The sequence below is a fragment of the Melopsittacus undulatus genome, chromosome 9 (genome assembly GCF_012275295.1).
Source record: "Melopsittacus undulatus isolate bMelUnd1 chromosome 9, bMelUnd1.mat.Z, whole genome shotgun sequence".
Lineage (NCBI taxonomy): Eukaryota > Metazoa > Chordata > Aves > Psittaciformes > Psittaculidae > Melopsittacus > Melopsittacus undulatus.
The window spans coordinates 24,783,554-24,806,682 of NC_047535.1; the positions used below are offsets into that span (position 1 = coordinate 24,783,554).

At 39.0% G+C, this 23,129-nt stretch overlaps 1 protein-coding gene across 1 annotated transcript in view; it reads right to left on the reverse strand.

The window, feature by feature from the left end:
* The window catches only part of SYN2 (synapsin II), a 185,316-nt gene that overhangs the window by 14,093 nt on the left and 148,094 nt on the right, over positions 1 to 23,129 (reverse strand). Inside the window, exons 10-11 of the mRNA XM_005149375.4 lie at positions 22,901 to 23,050; positions 7,127 to 7,187 (exon numbers count right to left, since the gene is read on the reverse strand). Of these exons, the coding sequence (XP_005149432.3) occupies positions 7,127 to 7,187; positions 22,901 to 23,050 (211 nt within the window). The remainder of the gene's footprint in view (positions 1 to 7,126; positions 7,188 to 22,900; positions 23,051 to 23,129) is intronic.

Sequence of the window (23,129 nt, forward strand, 5' to 3'; positions counted from 1 at the left end):
CAAAATACACATTGCACTGCAATGCATTGGAATGGTTAAAGCAAGAGACCACCCTCACTCAGTGCTTTATTAACACAGTTCTACAAAGGAGTCTCAAATAGATTATATAGTCACAGTTAAGGCCAAAATATTACATGGATAAAGACCTAGAGCAATTTAGCATTCGTTGTTAGCAATGAAACCCTTCCTTCTTTCTAGACCTTCCATATGTTCCTGAAGGTATCTCATCAGTCCTTCTATTTTTTTTAACTTTTTTTCTGTAAGTTAAACATATTGCTTAATATAAAGTTACACAGTAGAGAAAGGTACTGCCACAGGGAAAACAAAAACCTAGGAAACATCCACAGAGTTTTGAGACTATATGCTGGCTGCGTTCAGGTGGAGCGGCTAATCAGAAAAAAGGCTAGCAAAGGATTTCCTCAGGTTTCGAATAGTTTTCAGCTTTTGCTTCATCTTCATTCACAGACGACCGGAAGAAGGATGATTCTGTGAAACTGAAGGCGTTTGTCAAAGACTGCGACTTGCTGCAAGACAAAAATGCAAACAAGTTTTGCATGGTCATATTGTCTATGTCACCCACTTGTATAAGTGATGAGAAAAGGAGAAATGCCCCATAAGATGTAGGACAGTGTGCATATGGAACAAAATGCATGTCCAGCACAAGCAGTATAGTTAGCAGTTATAACTAGCAGTATAGCATACAGAGCTACTGCCGCACATCACCTTCCTCCACTCTTGATTTGAGAGGCGGATACCCTTTTCTTTAGAAACACACTGCTTTTCTTACAGACCTGAAACACTGTATTCCAGTAAATTGGATGACGTGGATAGTACTTAAGGAAAAAGTGGGCCTGCCTGCTAAATCCAAATCACCACCAACACAGGATGATTAATAACTGTGTTCATTGAGGCTGCAAACAGTTATATCCAAAGAAAAATTATATATATATTGGCAAGAGTTTGAAAATTTACTCCTGAAGTTGAAATGTGCTCTGTCTATATATGTGTTGGATATCTGAACCCTAATGGGGACTTAATGACACTTTTATACCTTTAAAAACCACCCCAAATCAGATACAATTTTTCTTGTCTATAAGCAGCTAGCCTAGCAATGCTATTGGGTTTTAGTGGTAGCATGTAACTATGGTATAAGTTTCTGTAAAGCATGAATCAAATAAGATACAAGAAGGAAAATATCTGAAGCTTAAAACCTTAACTCATGACTTGTCAGATAAAACAATATTTAAAAAGTAGGCTTGAATTAAATAGAAAACATTAATGAATTATAATCTTTTTACCAAGACACCGCAAATGCATTAGTAAAACTAATATGATTTTGGTTTTATCTCAGGTTCTATAATAGGATTTGAGTTTTGGCTATAGTAAAACAGAAACATTATTCAGATTCTTATACTCTTCACGGTTTGCAAACTTCTCTCCCTCTAAACTAATAATGTGTAAACAGCAAACAGTGCTGCAGGCAGTTTAGGTTTTTCATAAATTATATTTGTGCTAATGAGATATAGAATGATAAATGTTTGTTTGTGCTCACTGAAAGAGGGAGGGTGGGAAGCAGCACTGACTTGATTAGTAAACACAATAAGTAGCCTAATTAAATATTTATTCACAGATTAATAACATGTACATACAGGTTAGGCAACAGCATGTGGGTGAATACAAAAGCATACACATGCAAATAGATAGAGTTAATCCTACAGGCAGGAGATCTGAGTCTTGAAAGTTAGAAAAACTTACTCCTATTATGGCTCACATTTCTCCTTTTTTTATTTTCATTTTAAATAGAGAGTATTCTCTCCTGTTCGAAGAAGAGAAAAATTAATCCAGATTTGAGCTAGGAATTAAAGGAAAGGGACAAAGCTGAGAAGCAGTTTGTGGTACAGTTCTGTACCTGTTCTTAACTGGTTTTCTTAAATGCCAGAAGTTCACAAGTTAAATTTCAACTATAAAGTAGTCTCCATCTTGTGCTTAAGGAAAACCAGCCTCCTGTTTTCTACCTATACTTAAATAATGGCTGAATTAATTTGAGTTTTATGATCATAAAACAGAATAAAGAAATACCCTGTCCTGGGAAGACAACGAAAACAGAATCACCTTTGCATACTGATCCCTAATTACATCTTTTTCCACTGAATTGTGCTCAGGTGAGGACTCAGAAGTGGTTCACACTGGTATAAGCACTATGAGCAGGTGGAAAAGGGGATCTGTGTTCCCTGGCTAAAACAAAGACTATACACCAATCTTTGTACTTACCATAGGAGGTAGAATGTGTCTTGCGACTCTACCAGCAATAGCATGTGTCAGGATTGCTACGTTGAAAAAACAACAAATCACTGGTAACCACCTCTCCCCATGTTTTCTGTTGGCTGGGTTTGGGCTGTTAGAGGAGATACAGCTACAGATCCTTCCCATATTCTTTACTGCAGTATGCGACTGGTGAGATAACAGCAACAACAGGATGCTGTGCTTTAAGGATTCTTCCAGAAAAGTGAGAGAACTACAGACAGCTTCCTGTGGAAGGGCTGAAAAGGGCTGGTTGTGAATTGCTTGTGCTGGACACTCAGTGGCAGTGTACAGCCACAGGCAATGTGTGACCATGAGCAAGCACAGTTTCAGCAACCAGTGTCTAGCGTGTTCACCTTGGATTACTTTCTGAGACAGGCCTTTGAAACTGGAATCTGCTGTCTAGAGGTGAACTGCAGGGTTAAAAGTTTACATAAGATAAGACCTTCCTTTTTTCTGTGCAGGCTTACAGCACACGCACGTCATGAGTCAGTGACATGAAAAGAGGACAACAAATATGAGAAAAGAATGATGAGTTTTGAGACCTAGTTGGGGCAGAAAACTGCACTAACAATAAATGAAACCTTTGCGTGGTGCTATAGGATATAACTAATGATACTGTCATTACTAATCACACACAGAGAATAAGCTTTCTGGAATGTTTAACCTCATTTTTTTGACTTGGGAACATATGCACATTTTATCCTTACTGTAAGACCAAGGACCAAAATTACAGTTATGGCAACAGAATCTGTGTTGTGAGAAAAGAAAATGGATAAAGTGAAGCTTACCTTTCAGCTGGGGATGAGACTGAGGGCTTCTGTTGTGGAGCAGGCTGTGGAGCAGGCTGTGGAGCAGGAGGTGGAGCTGGCTGTGGCTCTGCTTCCTTTGATAATCGGGTGCTGGCAGGACCTTGCGCCCTGGGGACGTGGCTGCTGAGTTGTAGGTCCGGGCGGACGCTGGGGCTGGGAAGCCGAGGGTTTTGCTGCCTGCCCAGGGGGGTACATGCGCTGGGGCTGCAATGGCTCCTGGCTTTGTGATTGCATTCCTTGGGGTTGCACTGGGCCCCCTAGGTTCAGTACAAGAAAAACTTCATAATGTTATAGTATCAAAGAGTCCTTATTAGATCTCATATCCAACACTTTAAAATAATCCTCCAATGTGATTAACTCTACTTTTGAGTTCGATTCTATTCTAAATTCTATTAACATGGACTGCAGTTTCATGTAGGCAATACAACTAATCACAGTTGGTACATTAGCAACTTGTTTGGAGCCCCTATGATTCACTCTTAACATCACTAAGAAGCACCAAATTATCCCAGCAGTAGTGGTACTGACATAAAAACAATGGAGTTACTCCCAGTTTAACTTTGTCTCAGTACAAGGAGAAGCCATGAGATAATCAAATATACTAGGTAATATCTGTTTCAGCAATACAGCTACTATTTTCTGTGTAGTTATTGCAGTTTTGTTCCTCCAAAGATTCAGAATTATTTGTTTTGTTCCCCTCAGGTTCACTCTTATAGCAGTAAAAGAACTTTATACTGACATTTTCCTGCTAATTTAAAGTCTTTTGACAACTTATTTAACCCCTTAGTGAAATACGTTAAGAGCATTACAAGAAAGACAAGAAAGTCATTACTAATTCTTTACCAAGGAGATCTTGCCACTGAGAAGGGCATATACTGGCAAAATACTGTATTAAGTGTGAAACTACAGCGTGTAGTAGAGACTTAGGTTATGAAACCCACAGCTGAAAGATGCTAAATCATCATACAGGGTGGTTTTTGTTGCTTTCTGACTGAGATAGTGCTGTGTCAGATATCAGTGGGCATGCTGCTCTTAGATCAGATGTCTGGATGTGGTTTTTGGGGCTGATAGCTGTTCTAACTCAATATTCTCGCATGTGACAAAGCACACAGGACATTTGAGTTAAGGGGAAAAAAGGACAAGGTGAAATTAATTCTGAGCAGTTTGTTTGGATAACTTTCCAAACAAACTTTGCTTTGCTGAACAGTAAATATTATAGAAGACAACTGATCTGGATGTTCTGAAGAGTGGGGAATATTTAGTCTTATGCAGATATTTAGTGCAAGTAAAAGACATCTCTAAAAGAAACCCTCTCATCTCTGAAAGTCCTGCTGCAATACGTGATTATTGTTAGGGTTTGTTTTTGGAAATTGCTATTATAGTTTGCTCTCCACTTGCTAGAGGAGATTCCAGTGTGTATGTCTGAGAACAGCATGTACTAATGCTTCAATCAGTTTTAATACAGTTGTAGCAGTGTGTTGTGGTGTAGAAAGATAAATAGCATGTACTGTATGTTAAGGAATGTGCCTTCATTGTTTATTAATTTGAACCACATTTGTAGGAAATATTTGAAGGTGATAACATGGTCTTACAACATCTTAATAAAGATCATTTTCTTATTAGTCTCCTTTCACTCAATATTGAAATCCAGAAAGGTTTCTTTCCCCCACACTTGTACATACAGGCTTGAATGCCAGAAACTTTACACTGAAGACAGATATAACTTTCTTTTATTGCACATTAAGCTGTACAAGGTATTTCACATAAAAGATATACTGCTGTCACATTTCCAGCATTTGCTCACTTCTTGCAGCTGGGTTTGTACAAAAGGCAACAATCATGAAAAGAAACTTTTACCAAAAATAACTCAACAAAACTGAACATTTAAGCCTACACTGTAAAACATCTGTTCCCTGTTACCCACAATATTGCACCTAAGCATGCTTACATGCAGAGAGACATTTTGGCTTGCTTCTTGTCTGTGGTATGTAGTAATCGTTGTGTGCCCTTGTAAATCCTTTACAGTCAACAAGCTGAAATTCCTATATCTGAAACACACATCTCTTCTTTGCACACACAACTCACCAGTGTCGTGTGAAAAGCACTTGTGAATACTTGTACTACTACATGCAAAAATACCAACTGCTTTAAATAAAAAATCAATCATCAGATTCATGTCTCCACCCCAGGGCAGTATGGTTTATTCCTTCTTACGGTGTCTGGAGGTAAGGATTTGTGAACCTGATTCTAAGTGGAATTTCCTTAATATAGAACAAAATAGCCAATGCCATCATTGGAATGATCACTGACCCAGACAAATGCTGATCACTAAAGCAAAATATTCATGTAATTTACTGATAGGTAGTAAACAGTAGCACTCACACCACAACATTTAAATAGCTAATAATTAATTCTCATCTTACCAGCCAGCTTGTACAAATGAAAGAAACACTACGAATGATGAGTCTCACTGATAATTTTTTCCCAGTGTTTGTAGGGAAACAGAAGTAGAACATAAGGCTGTTTCCCTTTAAACAAATTGTTTGCACTAAACTCATGGCCACTACTATCTTTGTACATATTCAAGATTCAAATTATAGTTTTGTGGCTCACTTGCAACTAAGCTTTCTGGTATGCTAGCAGTGTGTAGCTTGTGAGTCTAGGCCAGACTTCTCACAGCAGATTAACTGCCTGTCTGTGCATTTTTCATAATGCTACAGTTTAAATCTGTTACTCAAAAAGCAGAAATAATTTACCTACAGAAAATCCAGCAGTTGTCCAGCATCTCGAGTCTTTTGCCATGTTTCTTGTCAAGCAATTACTATAAACCCTGTTTATGTGGATAACATTGGGACTGAATTTTCTTTATAGCTATCTGGATATTTCTAGGTTTAAAGTAATAGACCTGAGTTGATAAAGAAAACCACTCATGTTTTTTGTCTTGCATTCTAACCAAAGGGCAAAATCCCCAGCTGGTTAAAGGAACCTTGGTTGGTCTATCATCTCCTAACATCTCAGTGCTTGAAACAAAAAGAGCTCTTACAGGAAGTTTAACAGTCCTTGAGGTACTTCCCACCAAATAATCTGGGATTTAACACTTAGGTAAATATCAGATTTTTTAAAGTCTTTGCATTAGTTTTCATTAAAAAATCTCCATTGATTACTAATTCAAAATGACAACAAAAGGTACTACTTAATCAAAATAGGATACATAAAATACTCACATTTTCACTGAGATATTGCACATAGGTGGCCCATTTACATAGCTTTGTAGCTAATAATTTAATGTAGAATACTAAAAATATGAATACCAGTATGTAAAATAGAAGCTATCTTAAATATTCCTTGGGAAGAACTGTATCTTATGGAGTCACTAAAATATTAGACTTCCAGTTACGTCTAACTCAAATGTTAATAAACTTTATAAAATTATAAATAAAAAGCCTCACCAGCAAATTCTACTCTAGACTTTTAAAAATAGCTCTGGATCACCTGTATATTAGGTCATGCACACGCACAAAAAATAAAGGCTATGAGTACAGTGTGCACACACTCACAGAGTAAGCAAAAGTATTTAGATTTGAACCTGGTGGCATTTTACTTAACAATATAGAATACTCAAAAATACTGTCTAACCATCCATAACGTCAGTTGCACTGGGCTCTAAAGAGGCACATTCTTTGTACACTGTTGACAACAGCCCTGAAATCACAGATTTTACAGAGAAAGGTAGGTAAGCATTACACGCACAGACATGAACAAGTAAACAACCAGACGGTATAGTTGACACTGCATAGAAAAAACACAGTCCAGGTCAGCACTGAAACAATGCGAAAATTGAACAAAACTGGTACGTTTGCTTTTAAGATTGGATGTTCAATTCTTTTTTCATTTTGTTTGTTTTTTTTTTTTTTTTCTTTAACCCTTGCTTTTAGTCTCAATTATTTAAGTAGCCTGGACTTGTTTTGGTCCTACTGCAACGCCATTACAGTCGAGAATGTACTGTAAACAACCTTGAGGTGGTGGTCGCTGAGGTGGGATTTTGTTTGGCTCTGGCTCCTTTAGTGATCCACTCTGGAAAATACATTGGAAAACAGAAGAGAAGAAAAATAAAAAAAATTAGAGTAGCTTAGTTCCAATTTTCTGCTAATTTGTCTTAATTTTCAATAGAAATCTATGGTTGGGGTTCAACATATACTTTTAATTTATTCCAGATAACATTTTCTAAATTTAGTTGCTGTCTGACATGATATATGAATCCTGGACTAATCCAAAGCCAAGTTCTTAAAAACCCCTCGTTTTTCCCTTTGCAGAATATGATCATGATCTAAGGAGTGCCTTCTCAAATCTTACCTCATTTGTGTACAGTCTTTCTTTCTTCAGTTCCTAGCACCTTGAACAGCTTTCCTGTCTCTTACTGCTTCTGCTTTCTTTCTTAGACAAACTGAATAGAAAATGGACTTCAACAAACACTTTTGTGTAATTTAAGGAATAATTTATTTTATAATTACATTCACTCTCATCTAGAAGCACTAGCACAGATTTGTTTGCTAGTGATAGTTTCACTTTGATTCACTGACTGTAAATGGGCAGGGAGATGGACTACTGTAGGTGGCTGTTTTGCTAAGCAAAATGGAAAAAGGAAGCAAAACCCACGGACAAATAATAAAAATAATGAAATTACTTCATGCTATTCCATCTGACATGTTATTAGAAACACATGGAACACTTAACTTTTCAAAACAGGAGATATATTTGGCAGTATCCTTTTCAAATGTATACTTGTCGAGAGGAAAAGATGGGCCTGAACCAAAACCTTGGAGCAGAACACCCTCTGGGAACATTAGTATTTGAATCCAAACTTTGTCTTAAGCCATCTCTAATATTTTGAAAAGTAAAATATGTTAAATCATTGGATAGCTTGGGGTATTTTTAAGGATTCAGAAATTAAATTGCCAACTGTCAAGAGGGAAAAAATCCCAGAATGTATTAAATAGTAAATGTAAAATTAATTAAGCATGTTTCTTGCAAAGCTTACTGGCTTTTTTTCCTGGTATATTTGTATTTGATCTTAGAACTATAGAAATGAAACTTACTTCACAGCAATGTGAACTCCTGCACAGCGCCTAGAAGTTACACTTTTTAAATGTTACAAAACAACAACACTATCCTATGTAGCTGTTCCAAAGCACTTTGCTTTAACTACACAAATAAAGGGACATAGGGTAGGTCCAAAACTCATATTATTCAGTTACCAACCTTCTTAAGACTAAATGAGGAGTAAACATGACAACTATGAAATGAATGAGGCAAAATCTAATCCTTACATTAACTGACCTTGATAAGCATCACTGTAAGGATGAAGATACATAGAAGAAAATTTTGTAAGGAAAAGACACAGTCATTAGAAAATTTCAAAGTGCTTTAGTGTGGGTCAAAGTCTTCTCTGTTTTGTTTCTCTCCTTCCTCTAATTTTCTGAGCCACATGTAAAGGTGCCATTCTATCCTATGCACATTTCAGGCTGTTTGTGGTGTCTGTTCTGTATAATGCAGTTGTGGCACGCTGAAACAATATGCATTTACATCAGTAACTCCTTGGATACTGGGGAAATTAACCCAGATTCTTCCAAACCTTGAAAAGTTGCCCTGGAGGAGAGAACTCCTTTCATATTCTAGTACCATTGTTCTGAGGCACCTGGCAGCCTCCTCATAGCCTTCAGGGCATCTGAGTGCTCATCTCTGGTGGTGGAGTGTGACACACGGAGTCTGCCCTTAAAGGGGAAGTGTTAATACCTGGGCCTAAGGATATCCAAGAGTTTCTTTCTGGAGGACCAAACAGATCATGTAACTTCTGTTAGAAAGCATGCCTAATTTCATACAGAGCATTACCATGTGACAGACTTCCTACCCTTGCACAGGGCTATAAACCCTTTGCAGGGCTCTCTGTGCTGCCAGAGGGTGACAAGGGAGAATCTGAGTGTTGCTGGTTTTCTACTAAAACAAAACTAAAGGATTCTGTAGGTAAAACTCATTATTTATTTAGATGCTGAAACCAGAGGGAAGCAGTTGAAATTCACATCTCCTTTAACAGTAAAACAACATCTGCAGGGCCTCCATCTCCTCCATGCCTTGAGGCTGAAGCAAACCTGCCATTTACTCTTGCACTGAAATGGTCTTGGGGTTTATCACCACTTATGCAACCTGCATATCTCCCCATCTTACACAAAAATCATCTTCTCCTAAATGAAGCCTTCGATAACTCTCACAGAGCTGCTCCTTTCCTCCCCACTCGGAAAGCACTGCTGAAGATGTGCTTCCCCTCACCAGCCACTGACTGCAGCTGTCCTGATTTACCACCCACACATCCCTTTTTTCACCATCTATCACCTGGTGCTTCCAGGAACCTCACCCATACTTCAGGCCAATCACATGGGTATATTGCTTTTGCTAATTAGCCAACCCACCCAGGCTGACCCAAAAAGATACATTAGCATTACATTCCTAATTGAGAACTCTTACTCATGGTTGCTCAGTGGTCTGGAGTAATCCAGGCCTTTTCAAGAGTCCCTCTTTCAGACAGTCAGAAACCTTGATACTTGATATTAAAGACAGGCTTTGAACCAGTCTTGTTTGCTGCCCTGAGCCAAGGCCTTTAATAAAATCCAGGCTTCTTCTAAAACACCAGCTGTTGGCAAATTAACTACAGACTGTTACTTCTCACCTCTCCAAGATGGTGTGCCAACGTAATTGTAAGAGCTGCTCACTCCTTATAGGCAACACAATCTCTCTGAACAGAGATGCTGGACTAGACCTGTCCTGCAGATGTATTCACCCCTCGTGGTTTTTTTCGTTTTTTTTTTCCTTTGTTGCCCAGCCCAGAAGCTCACCCTCCTCCCACTTTCTTTTAGCACAAACATGTTTTCCTGTAGTGCAGTTCTGATCTACGAACTTGCCTGCTGCTTAGTTCAAACACTGCAGGAATTAAGGATTAGAATGCAGCATCTATCATGGGAAATGACCCTGAACAGATTCTTACTCAGATGCTGAAGAACAGCATTAGTAATAAGGAGACAGAAATGACAGTGTTTAGTATGTTTAGGATTACCTAAGTGAGGTGTGGTAACTGCTGTTGTAAGGAGTCCTTTTGGTTTTCATTTTATGGAACACAACTTTCATGTCACATCCAAATTCCCCAATGAGAAGGGACTGCTGATGTTGATAGTAATACTATATAGAACTGATTATGGAAGCTCTCCTTTACCAAGGGGATTTACTGTTTATATAGCTGCCCTAAACGAAAAATACAACCTTACCTATGGAAACCTCTAAGCCACTGCTGCAAGTATACTATAGGATTTCTCAACTCTGGGTATAACAGTTGATGCCTTGGTTGCATAATGGTCTTTGAGAATATCAGCCAAGTTAATTATAGCCAAAGCAGAAACCCCCACTACTTATCTAGAAGATAGATGTCTCCAAATGTCTCCATGGCACTTCCTTCCTTTCCACACTTACCTCAGTCTCCTTTAAGAAAGAACTGTTTGGAGGAAAGAACTGTTTGTTCTTCAAAGCGTGTTGTATTAGAACCTGATCAGTGGCATTACTTCTTTTTCTACCTTGTATATTTATATAAATGCAGACTGGATACATATACACTTGAGTTTTGAATAGTCTGAAGAATGTGGAAATGGGTGGGAGCAAAAGCAGCAACTTGGCAGAAAAACAGCCCTTGGGCAAAAGAGATGCTAAACTGAGTCCCGCAAAAATGGATTTTGATTTGGCTGAATGTGAAGATTCTGTGAGCTGTAGTTGAAGCCTGTATCATTGGTTCTGGATTCTGTTTAGTTTTCTTTGCAATGCAATGATAGAAGCTTTTTATAGGTATTTCAATATTTGAAGGGGAGGTAATTTTTTTCAGGTTAAGAAGTAGAGGGATTCGCTGAGTACTGCCAAAACATGAACTGAGTTACATCTCATAAAGGAACAAGAATAAATAGTGAAACAATTAAGTAACAGGAGAAGTAAGAAAAAATATGATTGCTTAGGAGAGAGGTAATTCAGATAATTTAAGTAGGGTGTCAATAGTAAATAAATGTTTGAAGTGTCAAGAGATTATGTTAAATACAGGAGCAAGGGCAAGGTGCCAGGTGGGATAAAAGCTAAAAATGAAATGGAGGCAAAAAAATCAAAGATCTTCCTGGCTCATATTGGTCCGACAAGATATTCTGCATCTCAGAAATCAAAACCAGCTGACTCATGACATGCAGAATTCCATAGCAGGTATCTGTAACAACTGGAAATGTATGAGTTACACTGGAGAGGTTAAGCACTAATACTACAGGAATTACACTGCAAGTAAGGAAATGACTACTGAAGAGATACACAGTTACTGAAGGAAAAGTAGTGGGAAGGATATAACTGAGTTCAAGCAGAATTTTCATTAAGTTGGCACAAAAAAAACCAGGTGTGTGCTACTAAAAGCTGTAGATGATACAGAGTTGGAAGACTACAGGACAAAAATATCCTAAAGCAACAATGAAATCATTGATCAGTAGAGTCTAAAAATGAAAAAAAAGAAAGCAGCAATTTAAATGTAATGTCCAAAATAATTTATTTATGGCCTAGTAAAATGCATCTGTCAGAACTGCAGAGCTCACCAACTGAAAGCTAATGGGAAAGACTGAAAAAAAACCCAGCATTTTATCACACAACCAGTGGAATACTTCCAGTAGATGTTAGGCATGATGCTGTGTGTCACTGACATCACCCCTCCTCAAAAGCCGAAGGTAAGCTGACCAGGCAGATGGAAGAGCCTATCCCTACAGCATTTGGAAACATATGTATTGCTCAGTCTAGCAAAAGGAAGGCTTGAGTGCAGTACAGTTGCTTTTTATAAATATATTGTAGTGGTGAAGAACTAGATAAAATAATTTAGACTAAAGGACAACACGAACCAAGAACGAAGGGATAGAAACTGAGTAAAACTGGAAATAAGCAAATACTGTATAATTTAGCAAAGCAGTGAGATGTTGAACTGGCTTTCTGATATGAAATATCCAAAAATAAGAAACTCCTTAGCACCTTGCTGCTTACTGCCTTATCCATTTAACCTGTAGTGAGTACAGCAGCCAGGTGAATGTGGCATAGGTGTATCTGCTTCACTGTGTTGCAGAGGTGCTGAGCAGAACTACAGAGGTTTTGCTATTTATTGCATTATATATTCCCTATGGACTAAGAAAGGCAGTGAATCAGACCCAGTTACAGTTACAATGGAGAGAGGTGGTAAGGCACACCTTCAAAGAAGTCACCTTCACCTTGTCTAGTGCAAAGGGGCAGCCAGAGAGGAGCTGGCTACTTTTTATGGGTTTTTTGGAGTACCAGTGTTCAGCCTTGCCCTTCTCCGCTGAGGAAATCAGCATGGAAAAGATCCTCTCAGAAAAACAGATGTCAGCCTAAAGTTTCTTCATGTTGAAGTCGTGATAAAGAACCTGCAAATTTAGAGCAGCTTCAGTTATTGCTCTTGGAGCTTTCCAAACTACCTGTGCAAAACCTATCAAGATCTGCCTCTGAGTAAGAATGGAAATGGCTCTAAAGGGCAGAAAACCAGCTACACAGTGTCATTTTTACTTGGAATAGTATTTACAAAATGTGCTGAAAAAGGCCACCGAAAAGTATTTTAACTTAGATTTTGCAGACTGTTTTCCATTGCTAGATAACTGACTACTTCCTAGAAGTAGCTTCCTTCTTGAATATTCTTACATACGGTATCAAAATGAGTACCCTGGTATGAACTCATTGCTCCAGTATTGTCCCTGAGATAACCATACAGGTGACCTCCCTTTGTCCATTTCAGCCCTAATTTCTATTATTCTGATGAATCACAATAATCCCACCCCTCAGAGATGAGGCTTCTAGGGAAGCAGGATGTTGACTTTTAGGGGAAATGAATTTCTTAAGTAGCAACTCCTGCTGAATCTAGGTTCCTTTCACAATCAATCACGAATTCTAATGGACAAGGATGAAGCCATATTTTATTGCAGTGCTTGCTTGATTCTGAAGCCAGATTTAAACTTCTGTTTTTGCAAAGGAAACATTAAAAGCATGCAGCTGCTCAGCAGCTCTCAGGCAGCTCTTTCCAACAGACAAGGAAGGAATGTGGGCGATGTGATAGGAGAGAGCTCCCCCTGTGTGCTAAAGCAGCGGACACTTCAAGTGGCACAAGGGATCTAGAAGTGTGCAGCTACCGGAAAGTTAAACTTCCTTACACCTTTCTCAGTGTGCACAGACACCTCTGTGTCACTGGACTACAATGGACCCCTTAGGGCTTGACAGCGTCAAAATCCTGTGCTGTTGCTTGAAGTTGTAAGGAATGTTTTGACCCTTTTATGCAGGGCCTTTGACTCTGGCTGATGCTATGCTGCATCTGCTCCTCCATTCTTAAAACAAAGCACAACAGATTATGCTTGTCTGGTTTTTGGGGTTTTGTTTGTAAATATGGGATGGATGGCAAGTGATATTTGCATGAACACGAAGAGATTAAGATACACAGAACTTCATCTTGAGCCACAAGGATCCATCATTACTGGATCCAACCAGAACTGAAATTCATGCTCTAAAAAAAGGGAGTCTGGAAAAAATCTGGAAGAAGCTGACTCAAGCCCAGTTTTATAATCCCTGTTTTATCTTAATAGCGCTGCACCACTGTGGCAGAACAGTGGAATTCTAACACATATTTAGCACATGGTCCTTCCCCAGAATAAACAGTGGCAATGACCGCTGGGGAAAGGGACAGAACCCTTTCAGGTTAAACATGGAGTAAAGCCTAACAGCTTCACTTAACAGGTTAGGATTTAAAGGTCAGAGAAATCAAATTTAAGAATCAAGTAGGGACAGAGAATGATAACAAAAAAAAGTAGAGAGGAAACCCCCACCCTGGTGGGAAAGGAAAGGAGAGCAAGGAAAAGCCTCCAAACAGTGAAAAGTATTCCTATTAGGCTCAGCTTAAATAAACTATCAGAGAGTACAAACAGCTGAAAAATAAGATCAAATAAAAAAAAATCAAAATTCTGTGATATGATTTTAAAGACAAAACCAGAGAGATCTAAGGTAGACCCTTCCTTTTCTATTCATGTATGTAGCAGCTCCTGCCTGTTCTGTAAGGATCAGATTACTTTTTTTCCCTTGTTTCAGTTTTGCAAAGGCTGCATTTGCTCTATAATGGGACGAGGACATGTTTTAAAGTCTTCCAAAAAATGCCTGTGGGACAAAAACCTACTTCTTACCCAAGTCTACTAAAAACATACAGGCTACTCTACTCTCTAGTGGTGGGCTCATGATTACTTAAACATTACATGTTTTCTTTGTTCTTTGTACTACTTTGAGGGTAGTCACCATGGAGTTTCAGACTTCCCAAAGACAGTGTCTGCTTCTGCCAGTACAATTGGTACACTGTGAGGTGATGAGAAGATCATCTGACAGAAGATAATAAAAAAGTTAACAAAAGCATCATTTATTGTATGAATGAAGACAAAAAGAGAAGTGTTGTTGTTGTGTTTATAATAAATGGGTAAAAGTACCTATTAACCAGTAACACCTGTTCTGTTCTTCAGTTTTAGCTAGCATTTTGTACCTTCTGTATCATAGCATTATTAGCGCTGAGGCTAAAGCACTGTAGGATGCTACAGGTGACTGAAGCCACCCTAATCAGCCTGGTCCTGAAGCTTAACTCTGTCAGGTTGTTGGTGGAGTTTTTCCTTTGGGCTTCTCTTCTAATGAACACTTTTGTGAGCAGCTCTTTCTCTTACCAAGTTTTGCTTGGCTTGTCTGCAGGGACTGTGCATTTGGACAAATTCCTGTTGATGTCAGGAGAAATTCTGCCCAATAACCCTAAACCTTTAATAATGCCCCTTAATTTATTCTCTCTTACAGTCTAAATAGCATCAGACCCCTTCAAAAAGGGCATTGTAAAGGCACACTTGTTTAGATCTTGGCACATTATTCAAAACAAGCTAAGAAAGTTACTAGTAACTAGTAACTAGCAGTTACTAGTGTTTTGATTTAATCATCTTCAGTGAGTGGATACATTCAGAGCTAACAACCAGAAATGTTTATGTAGGCATTTATCACAAGCAAATATCCAGCGAGCTATTTACCTTATTTCTGTAAGACTAAATAAGCAACAGAATTGAGCAATACGTATGTACCTCCCTTAGTAATTACTCCATCTACTGGTACAGGATCCCAGTAAGTATTTTAAAATAGGTTATCTTACCTTTCATGATCAACTTGTTAGTAAAATCTCTGCTCAACATTTCTGTGCTTGTTCCACTGTTTTTTTAGTTACTGACAGTATTAAATATCTCAGGATGTATTCCCCTACATGAACTCTAGTTTTAATATACTATAATACTTGAACATTAAGTTCAAATGCTTAAAATATATCTAGCTTTGTGTAATAAAATAGCCACTGTTTTAAATATATGGCCACCCTTCATCCAGCAGTTAAAGTCTAAGTTTCTGCTGTGATCTCTGTCACGTACATAAAGAACATCTGCCCTGAATAGGTGTCTCTTACTCAAAAGGTGGACAAAACATCCTTGGTGTAGAAAAACCCCAACCCCACTATCACTATATACTTGTGATAAATAAACTTGACTGGTGTAAATCCTCCTGGAATGGAGCATTCTCCACTGTGGCTTGCTACCAGGATGTGGTGAGATCAGCGTCCATATGTGTTTATTTTCTTCTGCTTTCCTTAATTCCATACATTTATATTAGGATCTAAAAGGATAACAGCGTGTTGTATTTTCACAAACATAAAATAACTAAAAGGGTTAAAACCCCCACTTTGACTAAAATAAGCATCTCCTCTTCCAATTATAAACAGCTAAACACTGTGTGTATATCTGTACACGCTGATACATATGTACATGTTAAGGGCAGCACATTAAAATTATTCCATATTGAAGTACTGCAGATAAATGAAATAAAATGCAGTACAATAGCACTGGAAGGGATTTTAAAATAGGGAGCATTTAATTATTTGTTAAAAGTATACCCAATTCCTTGTTGAATGCGACACACCTCTGGAATATGGTGGAATACGTTTGCAATACTAAATAATCCGGAACTCTCAAAATCAGGACTCCCACAAGAGAGGAAGCCACAAGATGTCGCTGGGCTTCACATAACCAACGCTCGCTGTAGTAAAAAGGGTCAATGGAATCCCTTCAGTATTCCCGAAACCTCTTTAAGGTGACAGTTTTCAGAAGGGCTGTTGGCTTCTAGAACCTTCGAAAGGTACTGTGCTTATTTTCTGGGATGTGTGCATGTCCCAGCAATATTCATTGTTCCCTGTGAGTTTACTTATGATGTTTAGATTCATTTTGCTGCTACCTGACTAATTTTCCTGTAAGTCAGAACAGTAACTCCATGACCATTTTAATACGGAAGGTACTTTGGCTACTAGGGACTGTGATTAAAATGAACTTTTAGTCTGATGGATAATGTAAGTGGTAAAGAATAGCCACTTTCATTTTGTTTGTAGGCAGTGGCGGCTGTCAAAATGCATACAGACATTCTGAAGCAAACAATGAACAGAAAAATCCTTATTCATTGCTAATGCAGACTACAGAAGATGCTCAGTTACTGCCTAAAGAGATCTACTACTTGTATATTGACAAGATATAGTGCTCTGTTTTTATCAGGTAAATCGATGTGTTTGAAAAGGAAACAGTTAAAGAGGCATATAGTAATACAGTAAAATTCTGTCAGACTTTTTCCAAGGGTCTTTGTGCTCCCCCTGCCCAGAGGAGAGAGAAAGTCAGGTTCATCTTTGGACTATTCAGGATCTGGGCTTCCATCAGGCGTTATGCCACACAGATCTGGGTATATCAGCTTTATGGTCATATTGTGCCATAGCTGCCATTTATCTCCTATTTATATGTCTTCCTAAGAGAAAGATACATACCACAGATGGTTTTAGGGATCATTAAATCATTTAGCAATCTTCTTAAGGCACGCTGTTCTTAAATTACTCCTGCTGCCTGTTAGTATAGATGTAATTACACCAGGGAATGATTTGCTTTGCACCAGTTCAGCAGGATGCTCAAATGCTAATTACTGAAACTCTGTATTTACCCTCATTCATGCAGAATGCTTTAGTGTGGTCTTTTAATTTGTTTATTTGTTAGGCAGTCTCTCCTTCCAGACATGTGGAAGAAAAATACGTTCCTGCAAGTGCTAAGGGAGTGTGACAGAAAGAAAAGTCTTGATGGGGATGTTAACTGGTGGTATGAACATGGTCCAGTTAAAGCAAGTAGGCTGAGCACAGATTGAGAAAGATCATACAAAGCAATCCTACAAGTCATGGCCCTGTTCCTTTTGCCCTAATTAATGGTTCCAGGTATTGGGCAGAAGCTCTTCCCTGTGAGGCTGCTGAGGCGCTGGCTCAGGGTGCCCAGAAAAGCTGTGGCTGCCCCATCCCTGGCAGTGTTCAAGGCCAGGTTGGACACAGGGGCTTGGAGCAAGCTGCTCTAGTGGAAGGTGTCCCTGCCTGTGGCAGGAATTGGAGCTGGATGAGCCTTAAGAGTTCTTCCAACACAAACCAGGCTGGGATTCTGTGAAACAAATTGCTACTCACTGTAAGTACCTTTCCTTATATATATATATATATATATAAAGTAAATGCAAAGAGGTGGAAGGTAATAGAACTGTGACTACTCTTATGGAAGCTGAAGAACAGGTAATTTGATAATAGTCTGCTTTTCTCTCTGGAGGTAATACTTTTCGTTATCTCCACTATGCTCACATTTAGTTAAATTTTCTCTTTGAACACTGAAAAATAAAACTGAAGTAAACTGCGGCTCAGATCATATAAGGGGTCAGGGAATGAAGAATGAGTAAGATAAAAACAGGAAAACTGGAACTAAATCAAGTCAGCTCTAAATAGCTGCAGATAGCTGAGTAAGGGCTCCTTGACCCTAGCCTCTACTGAACATGGTGCAATTGTACTGAACTTCCCTGAGGGTGAGGAGTGAAGAAGGTATTAACGGGTTCTAGAAAAGAGTGTTAGGAAATTAAGCACTTCATATTCTGCTTTTCTAGGCTCAAAACAATTAAAGCACTGCCCTCTCTGCTTCTGCCTTGTGGATTGGTTTAGTACTGGGGTGCTACTCCTTTTGCTTAAATCAACCAGAACCAGGATGTAGGTGGGAGTGCTGTGCTCTTTGTGATCTTATGTCATGAGGGATATTGTGTGCACAGGATTCCTCTTTCCATTAAGGATAATATATGCCTTGTCCTTTTGTGGGTAATGCAACGTGGTCTCAACAGAGCTGTATTGGAACAACATTTTCCTCATATGGTTTTCCTTAGCTTCAATTGCTAACATGACCATAACCATTTGCATTTTATGGTAATACTCATTCACAATGTAATATTCTACAGAGAATTTAGTTCAACACAATTCATATCATGACCTGATATGCAGCTCTGAAGAGACATTTTACTATTATTGCTCAGATGGTTTCCTTTTCTTATATACAAATGCTGCTAAAGAAACAAGCATGAAACACCCTGCACTGAGCAACCACCTTCAGGGTTTGGCGAAGCTGGACAGCAGAAGTTTTGGCAGTGATCTTTCCTATCAATGGATGGAGACAGAGATAAGGGGTTCCACTGGCTGCAACACTTCACTGGGTAGTTGCACCTTTTGGTTGGCTTTTTGGGAAAGTTTGAATCTCAAAAGACCTGTCAGAGTATGCAAGGAGGTTACAAAAGATGGAAATTGAGATTTCCATCATTTTATTGCCTGCAAGTATAGCAGGCTTGTCTCATGGAAAATTTGTATTAAAATCATATTCCTACATAAAGTCCTACCATATATTTTCATCATGGTTGTGAGTGAAACAAGTTGTCATGGTTTCAAATTAAACAGGAACAACATTTTTTGGAAAGAGTTTTTTTGACCATATGTAGTTCTATCAGGCAGAACTTCACCAGAAGTGCCGAGGGACTCTCACTTTTGTGGTGGGAACACTTGTAAAGTAGCCGATTAGAGCAAAACTGGCAAGCTCTGAATCCTGTCCTTAAGAGTCCTTTCTACCCCAGCACAGTTCAGTCCTGCTGTCAAAGGCACACAGTGATCTGTAGTCTGGGACCACAGGGGGAAAGCTGAGACACAGGTTGCTGGCTGCGGGCAGGTTGGGTGGTGAGCTGCGAAGCACAGCTTTCCTCCTGCACAGGCTCCCTGCCTCCCTGGGTACCAGCAGGACTTGTAGAGTCTGTGTAAGTGCTTACAGATAAATCAGTAAAAATGTCATGTTCAAAATACCTATTTAAATAACCTCAACGTATCTGATAGCACTGATCATAGATTTAATGGTTTTAAGAATCACAGGACCTGCACTTCCGAGGTTTCAACATAAGCAAGCCTGTTGTATGAGGTCCCTGCCTTTGGCATTTGCTCCTTCTGGAACTCTGACAGAGAGAACTTTGCTGGCCTTCAGAATACACTGCAAGGCCAATCATTTCCATCAAGATTTGGCTTCCTTGCTCTAAACAAAGCCTTATTTTCCTAATCACTGATTTGTTTTCTGATGGATAGTTAATTGGAATAGTGCTGCCCATTGTGGGCAGTTATAAACTGAAACATTCTCTTAGATAGGGTGCACCCAGTGCCACAGCAGTGGGGAGAATATGAATGATTTTTAAACCCCACACAGATAATAAGGGAATTCAAGCCACGGCATACCTATAACTGTACTATTGACTGTAAACTGTTCCTTTAAAAGCAGAAGTAGCAAAACACACAGATTACTCTTTGATATTTATATTACTTTGGTTTCTAAGACCACACATACATATGCACATAGTTGATTTGGGATAAATTACTGGCTTTGCATTTTATGTGACCTGTAGAAATATGCAGTATCCCCCTGCCCCACAAATGAATGGACTGTATTTCCCAAGAAAAAGAAATAATTTCTCAGATTAGAAAAGGAAAAGGCTGTTCAAAGAGGAAAAACACAGCTTGTTTTAGCAGGCTGGTTTTATTCTTGGGAAAACAGCCCAGCTGAAAATTAAGTGCACATGAGAAGGTATCTGATTTAAAGACTACAGATCTGTTTCACGGTCTTCATTTAAAGCTAGGAAGATTGATGGGTATTTGCAAACAGTATCTTCTGCAGAAACTCAGATCCCCTTTGTCTGTTGTAAACTGGTAGATAATAGACCAAGGAAAATTTTAAGGAAGCATAGTCTGGTTAACTGAGAGGACAACTACTAAATACTGCATATATTCCAAAGGGGTATCTTGGGATATCTTTGATCAACTGCAATCCAGAATTTAAGGATAGGATAAGGAAAAGAAGATTAGTGTTGAATAACATCCTTTTGCCACTAGCAAAGGCTGAATTCTTCAGAAACCTACACTAGAAATCCAATGGACACTCAGAAGCTGGGAGAAAATACTGTCTTTGGAGTCATCCAAAACTTTTTTCTTTAAGAGTAAAAAGCCCTTTTCATGGACATGATGAGTGACAGCAATGACTGAGGAATTCAGAATTTGCTTAAGATGTCCTTATGTCTTATTTTCATCGTGGACTTACACAGGCAGTTTTTCTTTGGAAACAAGTAAAACCTTCATTTACATACACCACTGCTTCCGATAACACCAGTAGTCGCAAACATCCCTCCTCCCTTGTCACCTTTAAAATCCAGGAATCAGACATACACAAGGCATTGTATTTTTTCCCTCAGAATGTGAAATATCAAGCTCTCCAAATGACTTCCAAATAAATCTATTAATGTTACAATAATGTCTGTTACTGTTTTAAATTCAGATTTATGTTAACTTGTGTGCTCTAGGCAACCCTAAATTTGACTCTGCTTCATTTTAATATACAGCTCATTTACTAGCCTCAAAGAAACTGTAATTTGGTATAAGGTGATTTATTTTTTTCCCCTCTGGACTTTCTTTTTCAGTGCATTTTACAATGGACTTGAGTCATGTTGGATGGAAACTTCTTCATTGTATGTGGTTTGGTGGCTGAAACAATTTTGTGCTTAGTTTCAAGTGGCTGTAATATAAATAGAAGCCACACCACTTTTTTATGTGGGATGGTGTATTTTTATAACTTAAAGCATGATGATATATTTGAAGAACAAATTAGTCATTCTGCCTCATGAACTAGTCTGTCTGAGGTATGCCACAAAATTGGTTTCAAATTGTTTACCTGCTGTGGAGCCTGCTGGGAGTAAAAAAAGATTCTTGATTTAGGCTTGGTAATTCCTGTATTACAGTTTGGCTCCTTCTGTTCCTTAACTGATTACCATGGAGCTGCACTGATACAGAGCAGCATACAGTCCTTAACAGTTTATTCTCAGGATGTATTGTCATGGTTTGTCCCTTCAGTATATTAAAAGAAGGAGATGAAAGTTGTAGCTGATAATGCTGCTCTTTGATCAGACCTGCTGCCTAGCTATGAAAATATAAAAAATGATACTTAGTATTTATATAGCACTTTTCAAAGAATCACAGAATGGTAGAATGCTTTGGTTAGAACAGAACTTTAGGTCTAGACTAGATCTAACAGACTAAATCATCTAGTCTGACCTCGGACCCTTCTTTACTCCAGGCTGCCCCCCCCCAGCTCTCTCAGCCTGGCTCCAGAGCAGAGCTGCTCCAGCCCTCGCAGCATCTCCATGGCCTCCTCTGGCCTCGCTCCAGCAGCTCCACATCCCTCTTGTGCTGCTGCCCCAGAGCTGGATCAGGGCTGCAGGGGGGGTCTCCCCAAAGCGCAGCAGAGGGGGAGAATGGACAGCATCCCTTTCCCCCAGCATGTCGACTGCACCACTCAGCTTGGTGCCATCTGCAGACTTGCTGAGGGTGCACTCAATGCCACTACGTATGTCATTAATGAAGATGTTAAACAGGACTGGTCTCAGTACAGACCCTTGAAGGACACCGCTTGTTCCTGGTTTCCATTTGAACACTGAGCCACTGACTCTAACTCTGGACAAAGTCATCTGGCCAATTCCCTAACCACCTAACAGTCCACCCATCAAATCCTGTCTCTCCAATTCAGAGGCAACACTTTTACTTTTTAGAGCCTTTTACAAAAATACCACACTCTGAGAAGTTATTTAAAGGATCAATAAAATGCACTTCACATTTCCTAAGCGTGGAAATGGAAACACAAAGATGATTTCCAAAGTCTGAAAGCCAGCTGGTAGCAAGGCTAGGGAAGAATTCTGCATCCCCACACTTTAACTATCAGGCCATGTAAGATAAAACAAGTGAAATCCATCTATTTTCAACGTTAGACACTAGTTTTCCAGTATGCTAAACATATTTCAGGAGGTTCCTAGGTTTGTAAGGTATTTCTGTGAACTGCAGCACACAAAAGTTTATCATGTAATTAATTTCTTATAAGAACAGTAACTATTGTCTTAGTATTCTTTCTGACATCGTCAGGGCACAGGTTGTCTATGACAGTGCTTATTATTTCCATTACAGATGTAACTGGAACGAAACAGTACAAAGGTGGCAGTTCACTGAATCCAGTTATCATTTTACTGGTAAAAACACACCAACACTTACAATTCTTGATTATATCTGGAGATGATCTCATTTAATACGACAAACCTATAAAACACGTTGAGAAGTTCTTTAATCCTTGTAGTTGAGGGTATGTCTGCATAGTTTTCCAGCCAACTTCTTTGAGGAGAACTTTGAGCATAAAATTATAGAATAAGATGCTCTATTTTACAATCAAGTTTCCTACCTGGGGCTGCTGAGTGGCAGTGGGTCTCTGAGGAGATGGTACAGGAGTTTTGGACAACATTTGGTTCATTTTGCTTACGACTAGTTCAGTTATATGTTGCCGGTCTTCAGTCTGGTGCTCACCGATCAGAGGCATTGCACAGTCCATGACCTGCAAAATAAGGTCATACGTCAGCTACTGGGAAGGCACCCCAGTAAACTTATCCCACATGTCCTTCAGTAGGTGTCAG